The 12,120-nt window shown below is 35.7% G+C and overlaps 2 protein-coding genes across 2 annotated transcripts; one reads left to right on the top strand and one right to left on the bottom strand.

The window, feature by feature from the left end:
- Positions 1-854: 854 nt before the first annotated feature.
- Positions 855-4,758, bottom strand: LOC121985654 (uncharacterized protein YpgQ-like). The gene is made up of 7 exons (XM_042539240.1): positions 4,534-4,758; positions 3,548-3,578; positions 3,446-3,464; positions 3,045-3,145; positions 2,222-2,317; positions 1,778-1,953; positions 855-1,127 (listed from the first exon to the last, which is right to left on the bottom strand). The coding sequence occupies exons 1-7, from the start codon at positions 4,696-4,698 to the stop codon at positions 1,041-1,043; spliced, it is 675 nt and encodes a 224-aa protein (XP_042395174.1). The 5' UTR covers positions 4,699-4,758; the 3' UTR covers positions 855-1,040.
- A 5,409-nt stretch (positions 4,759-10,167) lies between these two features.
- Positions 10,168-12,050, top strand: LOC121985652 (UDP-glycosyltransferase 82A1-like). The gene is made up of 2 exons (XM_042539238.1): positions 10,168-10,690; positions 11,030-12,050. Exons 1-2 carry the CDS (start codon positions 10,207-10,209, stop codon positions 11,929-11,931), a joined length of 1,386 nt encoding a protein of 461 aa, XP_042395172.1. The 5' UTR covers positions 10,168-10,206; the 3' UTR covers positions 11,932-12,050.
- The last annotated feature ends 70 nt before the right edge of the window (positions 12,051-12,120 follow it).

Below are 12,120 nucleotides of genomic sequence, written 5' to 3'. Positions count from 1 at the left end.
ATGAATTAGTTTTACATTTTTTTTGTATTTAAATTGATTTATATAAGTGATTTTAGAAATTTCTATGGTAGTGAATTGGCCTTACCAATTAGGAAATTGTCATCTTGTTGCAAATTTTCACTTCACAAGGCATATTAATAGTGAAAAAATCCACAATTTTTTAGATAAATTAGTGAAACTATAGTTTATATTAAATATATTTATTGGTGGATGACTCAATAATAATAATAATTATTATTTATAATGACATGTCAATCATGTATAATTATTTTATTAATTTTAAAAATTATTAATTTTTTTCTCCAAATTACTTCAATGTATTATCGATTGGAAGTTAAAATATTTAAGGTGCATTTGGTTTGATTTGTTAGTTTTTTATTTTTATTTTTATTTTTATTTTTAAAAAATATGCATTTTAAAAAATCTATTTTCCATAAAAATAGATAGCATTTTTTAAAATAATAAAAAAATATCTAAAAATTATTTTTTATTTTTAAAAAAATAAAAATAAAAAACGCACAAACTAAATGCACCCTAAGTTTTTAAGCTTTATATCACTGGTATTTAAAAAAAAAAATAGACTGCAAAAGAGTTTTTAAAAACCTTAAACCTGATTTACTTTGGTTAATTTGTTCAGTTTCCATTGAAAGAGATCATCAATGGACTTATGCTTCGTAACTGCTCATTAAATTACCCGTGGTAAAAGACACGGTGCATTTCCTAAATAACCTAGATTCAATTTCCACACAAGGTAATTGAACTAAGTTGGGATGTCATGTCAAGAGACACCATACTTTCTGGATTGGACGGAATGTAGGACCAGAATATCTATCTCAGAATTAATAAGATTTAGATAACAGAGGCTGGAAAACCATTGTCACTGCAAACTATCCAACATGATGGTCATATTACTCAAATCAGATGAACTTTGGACAAGAACATATAGTTGTATTTCTGCAAGCACCGGAATTATAATCGACCTGCAATGGTGCATTTTTAATCTGATAGATAATGAGCAAAATATAAGATAAGTCAACAGTTCAAGCTCTCCCGTCCCATTCCATATGGAACTCTAGTAAGTAATCCTCCATGAACTTGTGCCGTCTCTCAGCTCTTCTTTTACCAGCCTATAATAGAGATCAATCAATTATGAGGTTTTGGCAAACAGCAATAACAAGGATGAAATAATAGTTTTAGATCTTTTTTTACCATTTGAGATTGCAAAATATGTCAAATAATATGATGAATCTAGGCATTGTATGAAGGCCAGAAGTTGGATGGAAGAAAAGTGCAAGTGATCATATTCAAATGAAAAAAGAAGATGCAGGTATATGAATTATGAAAAATCATGTTCAATCTGGAATTAATCCAATCTCAAAAACTCTATTCTCCCTTATTATTAGCCAGAATGGTTGCATCACTTGTAGTGGGTAGTTTAATCAGCAGCTCATTCAGTAGGCTGTAGAAGGGTGCAGAAGAAAGAGGATGAGAGGAAGAAGGAAACTGGGGAGAAGTTGTATTGCGAGGAAGATGAACAAGTATGGGGAAAAGAGAACAATTGGAAAATTAAAATTATCATCTACTTTCTCTTTTATATATATATATATATATATATATATATATATATTTCCTTCCATATCCTTTCTTCTGTCTCTGCCTTGCCTGTCTTAGACTAAGATACTTTCCAAGGATGCAGATGGAACATGGCTGTTGGTTTGTTGATTAATAGAGTAAAACTATTGGAAAAATACTCGTGTTTGTTGCACAAGATTCATACCTTTGTCTTCATCAAATCCTTCAGTTTGAAAAGCTTCTCGTGAAAATGATTTATGATGGTAGTCTTTGCATCTTTCATGGTATACTTCTCTTTTGTTAAATCCTCGCGAGGTGGTATTTCAGGGTCATACATTACATGATTCTTACTTCCACCATATACAAAGCATCGAGCAATTCCTGTCCAAGGCATGCAAAATCAACAAAACAAAACATGGAAAAATAGCATGACAACAAAAGCATAGTCAGCATATCAGCAAGCAAGTCTAATAAACTTAAATCAATCTTGAATATACTCGTGGACTATCTTTATAGTTATTATAAGTTATAGGGCTCTGAACTTATTACTCATTGCAACTATTGCATCAAATAAAACATTAGAACACAGAACTCCATATTGATTGCACCAAGGTACGTGGTATGCCTGAACTCAAGTAAAAAAAATTACCAATTGCACCAATTGCATCGAGACGGTCAGCATCTTGAACAATACAGAATTCCAAAGAATTAGAAAAAGATGCACAGGCAACTTCATTTTTGAACCCTGTAAATAAAGAAGTAAAACCATGTCAAACAATTGCAGTTAAAATTAGAAAGTTGTTAGTTGTAGTTGTGTTGGTTTGGTCAACAATAATCAGAAAAGCCAAGAGGAACGCCAACTGTTTCACATAGTAGGCAATTATATAAAACAGTCAGTTTGGAGATTATAAGAGCTGTTTATAAGTTGACAAAAGTTCAAATTTCAGGTTCAGAATGAACTTCAACTCAACTAGTTCCCTGAAGCTTACAGGACAACATCATGAACGTGTGAGTCTTGTATTTTGCAACCCTGATCTTACATTTCACTCTACCTAGTAGAAATTTCAGGCAAAGATTACAAAGCAATTATCACGTCATAGAAGCACATAAATTATAGGCAAATGTTTATACTCTCCAGTACTTAAATATCTCAATAGAGCTTATTGGTAGAAAAACGCCTATGGAACTTATTGCCTTTCTTTTATTTCAAGGAAAAAACAATCAATTGAGGTGAAGGTGGTGCTTTTTCTTTTGAGTTTTTTTTTCTTTCTAGGCTATCCCTTGTGGGATTAGGCGAGGTCAATGCCTGGTTTATCTTTCGTGTTCTTTGAGTCAATTGAGATGGGGGGGGGTGTATAATGTTAAATATTCTTTTATCACCATAGATTTCTCTTGTCTTGTGCAAAAAATAACATGATTTGAGTTCATAATCAACTAGCAAAAAAGTCAAAGCGAGGGAAGAAAAAGATCACCCATGTTCTTAATAATACTCAGGATTTTTTCCCTTTTGCTTTCATCAAGTCCCTCTTCCTTTATAAATTTCTCAATGATGGTTGTGTCCTCCACAAAATCCCTATGTCATTAAAAATTCAAGCAACAAAATTGTAAACAAGGATAGAGAAGTAAAGTTTTGCACTTTGCAATAAAGCAATCGTCATCACATATACAGCAAAACAGAAACTAAGTTCAGAAGTCATAAAAATAAATAATTATCTTAAATGAAAAAATCTCAATGAAATCATGAAATAGATGACCACTATCCTCGGTGTGTGTGTGTGTGTGTGTGTGTGTGTGTGTGTGAGAGAGAGAGAGAGAGAGAGAGAGAAAGAGAGAGAGACGTAATAGAAAGTGAGGCAAAAGCAATCATACTTACTTTGTATACTTGTAATCTCCTGCATTAAGACAATCAATTACAAAATTCAGTTGAATTATAAAACTCTTATCCAACATTCCACAAACAATGATAAACTGTTACCTATGTCGTGAAGAAGGGCCGCAAGTTCAACCTATCCAAAAGTTAAAATACAAGATTACCATAGCACCAATAGTAATAGAGCTGTTCAAAAATAGTTTACACATACCATGAACAAGAAAAATGTCAACAAGGTACAGTTCGTAATACCTATAATAAGCATAGCAGATGGTGCTTAATGGAAAAAATTCCAAATTGATGAGAAAAATAGGTTATTTTTCTTGGAAAAATAATCATCGTTGAATTCATTACTCTTCTTACTCTTTTAATTTGTACCAGGCCATGATTCACCATTATTATTTTTCATGAATCTGAAGCTTCTTCTTGGTTGAAATAGTCAGTCATCTTTCAAACATTTTGAAATTAAATATCTCACCATACATGACCAAGCATATACTCTTTTTTATTATATATATCATAAATTGGCAATTTCTTTATGCTAACTGTATTCTTTTCAATCAAGATTTTTTTTCTCTTTGTTGAATTTTCTAATTTGAATTAAAAATACTAAGTTGGGTAAAGCTACAGTGCTAGACAAGTCTAGGTGAACCGATTGAATATTAAAATAACATGTCCACGGTGAAGCAATGCCAAACTAGATATGCATATGCAGGTCTATAGGCAACCACTGAACTACATGAAAGTGAAATACTTTCAAAAAATGAGCATGGAATTCATTGATAGTCTGCATTCATCACATTAAGTAATTAGAATAGCAGACTGCAAGAGTAATGCACATAGGAAAACAAGTTATCTGGATTTGATGTGCCCTAAACCCATTTCAAGTTCACATTCCTGGACAAACTGATTAATTATACATAAAGGACTGATTTTTTATACTGTAAAGCAAACCAAAATTTATACTTTGAAACTATAAAGACTACTTAAGACTATCATCGATCCTAAAGCTCGAAACTTGCTAACGAACAACGCAGGCATACGACAAAAATAAGAAAAGATGAGGATGGAGAAGATGGGTAGATCCTTACGATCTCGAGAGAGGAAGGGCTCAAGGCCTCCTCTTTAGCAAGGGAAAGGGCAACGTCCCGCACTCGAAAAGCGTGGGCTGCATCGTGAGAGGCGTCGCGACCGCACATGGTTTCCGCAATCAGGATCTCCGCCTTCCGTACGATTTCCGACTTCTCGGCCGCCATGCCTCGCCCTCTCGTCTAGTGTGACCTAATTTTCACAATTTCAGCGCCAAATATTATTTCAATTCCAATCCATCCACGTTATACCACATCAAAAAAAAAAATATTCTTTAAAATATTCTATTATTTTTATTAATTTGTTTATATGATAATTATTATATTAAATTTTTTTAATATTTTATTGTATTGTTTGCATGAAATTAATGATAATTTGTAAATATAATTATAATTAAAATATATTAAATAATTTTAAAATAATAATTTTAATAAATTAAATATTTATAATTATACATAAAAAAATTTAAATATGCTATTAAATACACTTAATTTAAATTTATAATAAATAATAATTACATTTAAATATCATATAAATAAAGATAAAGAAAATAATAATTATAAATTAATTACATTGATTTTATTAATTATATAATAAAATTTAAAAAAAATAAAAACTCTTTTCCATACAAATATGGTGAAGTAGTATTCATCATACCATATTTGGTGTGGAATTTGATGTATGAGTTGGAGTTTTTTGGTGCTAATTTGACATTAAATTTGATGTTTTGATGATAAATTGGAGATGGTCTGAGAATTGTTTAAATTTATTTAATAAAAAAATGAGCCAAAAATTTTATATTTTTAAATTTCTTTAGAGTTTGATATTAGAAATTTATTCGTTAATTTTTTAAATTATTTATAAGATCTTTATTATGAACACGTTCATAAATTTTATTTATGGATATTATTTATAAATATAAATATTCATGAACAATTTATAATATTTATTTATGAATATCAGTAAAATGAACATATGTTTAATTTTATTTAATTTTAATTAGTAATTTGTTCATTTAATTAATTTTGTGAATATCTTACGTATATTGAATTAAGTTTGTTTATGAAAGTTTAATTTATTTATAAACCTAATCATGAGTCGGATCATTTGAATCGGTTCATGTTGAGATCATATTTTAATTATTTTTCTCATCCAAATTTTGCCCAATTCTCGATATGAGATATATCTCCCTATAATACATCGCTACATGTATCCTCAGCTACGGTGCCTGGTACTATATGGTGTAAAGGATCTTAAATTATAATTCAAATATTTATAATTTGATTCTTAGTTATAATATATTTATAAAAAATTTCTTTAAATGGAACGTTCAATTATAAAATACTGTACTTCTTGACTACTCATAATCAGATCTTTTTAATTTATATATCCTAATGGTCGATAAATTTTTTTTTATGAAATTAGATCGATCATCCTAGAATATATATAAATTGAGGAAGTATGAGGGCTCCTAACAGGATGCCTTAGCTTCATCAGTAACTCAACCATGGTAGATATGCTCTATGTCAGAATTGTACCTTTTAGAATAAAAATGATATCGTTTATTTCAAGTGGTCTAGTATCACTGATCTTATGATAAAATAAAATTATATAAATTATGAGGAACATTTTATCCCAACATGACCCTTTGTATGAGGAGGTCAAGTACTCAACAAAGTATTGGGAATTGCACCATGATTACTTGGAAAATACACCCTACTTATTGTCATTATACCAAACTCGGGACTTGATTTTCTTCAACTATAAGGACACTAGATATCCAACTTACGTCGATTACTCCTGAAATGACTGACTCGGTCCTACAGAAATTTTCTACTGGTACCATGATAAATTGAGAAACGCCTGCAACTGACAGTTCATTAGGTCAACATTCTTAGGTCAATTGTCTATTAAAGAAAATTTAGTCATTAATTCATCAAAGTTAGACTCAATCTATATTACAAAAGTTTATTGTCTTTTGTAATTTAGATTATATTATATTACAGGTTTAAAATTGTACCAAATAAAATAATCAATCTTGTAATATAATCCTAATTATATTACGAGATTGATTATCCCTCACCGAATGCAGCCTAAATGTCCAGGAAATTGAGAAAACGCATATTACTGCACCATTACCTAGTGCTGAGATTTTCTTCAACTACATAATAAAAGATGATAATCCTTGATCTTGTCCGAAAATAGTAAAGACAGCTGGCTAGGGATGTGACTCAGCAGCTGATCTTATGAAAACTCTGCTCCGCTCTGCAAAATCAAGAATGTCAATGCCGGGTCAAGAAAGGGATCCTTGGCGTTGTCCCTTTGATGCTCAAATGAGATCGGAATAGTAGAAAGATGGTAAAGAACTGTAGCAACAATAGGAGCTTAAGCACAAATAATGCATACACCATCAGTGAATGGACTTCCCTTTATATAGTGCTCCAGTGGTAGACGTGCACGCTTCTCAAGGCACGTGCACATTTTTCCAATTGTCCTATGAAAAAACACATTAGGAAAAATGTTTCTGACATCATTCCTTAACAAGGCATGCAAATCTCTAACATGATAATAGAAGCTTCCGTCGTACGATTTACCTGTTGACCATGCCCTGCTGTCAGCTGCACCAACTCTCAGAAGGATATAATAAGATAAGCAAGGAGTCCCACTGTTTGGCCGAGCAGGGGAGTCGCTTGGTCGAGATTGTCGATCTCACTTGCTCATTTTGCTCGACTCGGTAGGTTGTTCTTCGTGCGACTAGACATGCGATCCAGTCGGACTAGCCATTATAGAATCGTTACAATTGCGAGCATCTGACGTCCTCTCTGTATAGTTGTCCCGTCCGGACGAGCATTCTGCTCAGATGAACCTTCTGATCAATCAGATCTCTCATGTCTGCTCGGCTCATTATCACCCGCTCGGCTAAATTTGTTGATCCGACGATTTTCTATTTTTTGATCATCTTAATTTTGACCTTAAAGTCAAGTACTATTTCCACCTTAATTTAACTCATACCTGATCAGCTCCCTTTACTGCCATATCAATCCTCATCCTGACCCTTTAAAATGGTCTTACGCGATCTAGAAAATAAGAAAGTAAATCGCACAGGACTTTAATCAACACAGTGAACTTTTATACAGAGTCAGATAATCCGTGATGGCATGATGCACGTGCAAATACGTCTTCCAGCCTGTGGGACAGGCAAAAGGCGATTGCGCGCGCACTTGATTTTCTTCAACCGTGATGAATGACGTAATGGTGCTGCAGTTTGATGTGGCGTGTGATAAATGATAAATCACATTAATGACACCTAGAGCACCTAACTCAATGATGTGAACGCTAGCTAATAATACTTGGGCACTGCTCATTGGTCCTTCCTTACCCAACTCAATCCGACTCCAATCAAATAATTCCAAGCCAAATGTTTATGCACGGAATCGGAATACAAATGAAAAAGTCTCGGTGTCAATTCTAGAGAATCCACAGATCAAAAAGCTCAGGCGCCGCCCATGTTCTCCAAAGCACTTTTTTCCTTTTTTGCACTGCCGTTGTCCCTTTTATATAATTAAATAAAAAAAAGTCGTGGAGAGTTTTTTAGCACGAGCAACTCATGCAGCCTTGTATATATCTTGCCACGTAAATAACGAGTCAACGTATATCGATACACACACACAAACAAACTGTTCGGATTTCTCATTCTGTTATATATGAAAAATTTTAAATTATATTAAGAAATAATTATTATAAATAAATAAATATTTATTTTTTAATTATTAAAAAATAATTATTATTAAAAAATAATTATTTATTTCTTAATTATTAAAGAATAATTATTATTAGAAAATATTATTATTTTTCTAATTTATATATTTTCTATTTTCACTTATAATGATATTTATATATACCATATATTATCACTAATAATATTTGAGAATTCTATTATCAATATGGTATCATAAGCTTAACAGCTTTTTTTTTAAAATTTTTTTCTCCTCTTCTGTGTTTCCTTTTCTCATAGTTCAAAAAAAAAAAACCTTAGCTTTCTTCTCCTTTCTCTGCCACTGACTGACGCCAACGGGATTCGCCATTGTCGCGTCTCTTCTAAAAGGCAGTCCACCATCGACCTTATCGTCGTCAAAAAAAAAAAGTTCTTGTTGTCCCTCCGTCATCGACGTCCTTGTATCACCAGCCCCCCTTTCCTTACAAATTTAGCGACACCACCACTTTCTTCGCTTTCTCTTTCACGGGTTCAAGTCCATCCTGTGACACCTCCTTCATCGGTGTCGTATTTTCTAGGGCTTTCTGTCCGACCGCTTATGTTATCTCTTTAGTTTTCTTAGAATCTTCTTTCTCTTATATTTTTTTTGTCCTAAAAAAAATTCTCTTTTCTGACTTCCTCTTTTCCACCGTATAATAATTTGTTTTCTTCTTTCAAAAGGTCCATTAATAGCGAGGTTCAATTCCTCATCTTTTCTCTTTCTCTTCTTATTTTTTTTCTCATAGCAAGAGCAATATTATTATCCTTTTACTTAAGTTTAAAGACATCAAATTTCATCATTCTCTTCCTACTTTCCTTTGTTTGTTTGTTTTTTTAAGCAGCAGTCGTATTATAGCGATCTTTCCTTCATGATTATTATTTTAGCCATCTTCTGATAGGCCAAATAGCAATTTTTTGTCCTCAAGTTTTGTTTAATAGCAGATTTTCTACATCTGCTCCAGCATATGCAACCACCAAAATGCGCAACCACTAAAATGCAGTCTTCTCTCTCTGCTACTCTTGTTCCGATGACAAGTTAGATTCTAGCCTTCAAACAATAACACCTCGTCTCCTTGTAGTTGTTGTTTTCTTTCATCAAAGGCAAAGTTCAACAAATCGTCGTTTCGTTGATCGCACTGGTAGATTTGCTCTAAAAGAATACCTATCGACCGCCTTCTATAATGGTTGCCACTGACGATATTACTCGTCGACTATCTTTCACAAATACTCCTAATTTATCTTCCAAACAACGAACGGTTGCGTGCTCTTCGACAGAGGCTAAATATCGTGCTATTACATGTGCGGCATCTGAGATCCAATGGATTAAGTCACTTTTGACAGATCTATTTCTTCCTATTACTACGTTTTTCATTGATAATTTAGGTCTCCGAACTGTAAGTTACTCATATTTCTGCTGAGCATCAGTTGGCTAATGCACTTACCAAGTCGCTTTCTGGACCTCGGCTGTTTGTATTTGTAACAAAACTGATGTCATTTTTGGGACACCATCTTGAAAGGATGTATTAGGAAATACTTTTTATAAGTAAATATTTATTTATTTCCTAATTATAGAAATAATTATTATTTAAAAATAATTATTTATTTACTAATTATTAAAAAAATAATAATTATTAAAAAAATTAATAATTTTAATTTATATATTTCTTTAATTTTATTTATAATAATATTTATATATATCCTAGGTTATCATTAATAATATTCATATTTATGGATTCTATCATCAATAAATTTAATCGGAAGCTTTTACCAATATGGTCGATAAGAGTGGCAGTTGTGTCATTTCATTCTTGGAATGCATACACGTGTAAAAAGCGCAGCAGCCTGCGATCTCAGTTCAGATTATAAATTAGTGCGGCGCGTTTTGGATCGATCGGAATCGGAGAAAAGGAACACTTCAGAAATGGGGCAGCGCCGCCGCTCAAGATCACGGATCGTCCTGGTGCCGTTTCCGGCTCAAGGGCACGTCTCCCCCATGCTCCACCTAGCGCGCCTCCTCCATGCACGCGGCCTCGACGTGACGGTGGCCACGCCGGACTTCATCCACCGCCGCCTAGTCGCCGCAGGCGGCGGCGGCGGCAGCGGCGGATGTCGGTTAGTGTCGATCCCCAGCGGCCTCGACGCCGAAGGCGATGCCACGCCGGATTTCTCGGCCATCGAGCGGGCGATGGAAAGCCACATGCCGCCGCACCTGGAGCGGCTGCTGCTGGATGAAGAGGAAGAGGCCGTGACGTGCGTGGTGGTCGACCTGTTGGCCTCGTGGGCGATACCGGTCGCGAGGCGCTGCGGAGTCCACGTGGCTGGATTCTGGCCAGCGATGCTCGCGACTTTCCGTATCATCTCCGCCATCCCTGAGTTGATTAACAGGGGCCTCATATCTGAATACGGTACCAATTTGGGACCAACATATCTTAATCATAACAGAACATGTTTATCTTGCACCCCTACGATTTAACAAATATTATATTTTGACCGTCATAATTTATAAAACAGATATAAAGATGACCAACTGTAACTGATAATTTTGAAATACTCTTTGGATTTAATATATTTTAAAACGACCAAAAAATTTATTAGCAATAGAATCTTCTCTATTTTTATTTTATTTTGCAAACTATGAAGATTAAATGTAATATTATAAATTGTAGGGGCAGAGAGACAAAATGAGATTTTTTTTTTTTTGTTTCTTGTTAAATTTGATCACTAATTTTATAAAAATTATGTAGGAAGTCCTGTAAACCATCAAGAACAGCTGGCGGCGGCGGAGGAGTCACTGACCCTGGCGGGGCAAGCCAAGCTGAGCACCAAGGAGTTGCCATGGCTGGTGGGCAACCCTGCCACCCAACGGTCGCGGTTCATCTTCTGGCTGCGAGTCCTGGAACGTGCCAAATCCGTGCAGTATCTACTGGTCAACTCCTTCCCCCACGAATCAGGTCAACTTGAGCAGAGTTCCCACCACCACCACCCGCAGCCTCTTCCGATTGGCCCCTTGTTGTTCGCCCACCGCACCGCCAACATCAGCATGTGGGAAGCAGACCGCAGCTGCCTGCGCTGGTTGCAGCAGCACCCTCCCGGTTCCGTCGTCTACGTGTCGTTCGGCAGCTGGGTGGCGCCGTTCTCGCCGGAAAAGATCGCCGAGATTGCGTTCGGGCTCGAGGCTTCCGGGCGGCCGTTCCTGTGGGTGCTGAAGGAGGACGATTCCTGGAGGGCCGGCCTTCCGCCCGGGTTCCCGGGGAGCCGGGCCGGGATGATCGTGAGCTGGGCGCCGCAGGAGGAGGTGCTGAGGAGCCCCGCCGTGGGGTGCTACCTCACGCACTGCGGGTGGAACTCGACCTTGGAGGCGATCCAGTACGAGAAGAGGCTGCTGTGCCACCCGGTCGCCGGGGACCAGTTCGTGAACGCCGCGTTCATCGTCAAGGTGTGGGGCATCGGCGCCATGCTTGACGGCGCCGGGAGGTCCGCCATTGAGGACGGCATCAGAAGGGCGATGGCGAGCGACGAGGGCGAGGAGATGCAGGCGAGCGTGGAGCGGCTGAGGAGGAGAGTCATGGGGGATGGCGAAGGCAGTTCCAAAGCCATAGAAAATTTACAGTGTTTCTTGGATCGGATGAAGCAAAACATGCAATAGGAGATCGAACGACACTCGTTTTGTCTATGGTTTTGAGTTGACTTTGACTATTGACTCTGTTGTTGTTTAATTGTTGGTTGACTTTGGGATTTTTCACCAATCGAGAATGATTTTAATACGAACCAGACTCAACTATACCGGTTTAATCAGACCGGTGTCAGCCAAAGCCTTGGACCGATCTGGCCAATT

The sequence above is a fragment of the Zingiber officinale genome, chromosome 5B (genome assembly GCF_018446385.1).
Source record: "Zingiber officinale cultivar Zhangliang chromosome 5B, Zo_v1.1, whole genome shotgun sequence".
Lineage (NCBI taxonomy): Eukaryota > Viridiplantae > Streptophyta > Magnoliopsida > Zingiberales > Zingiberaceae > Zingiber > Zingiber officinale.
This window is presented reverse-complemented; position numbering and strand designations above follow the sequence as displayed.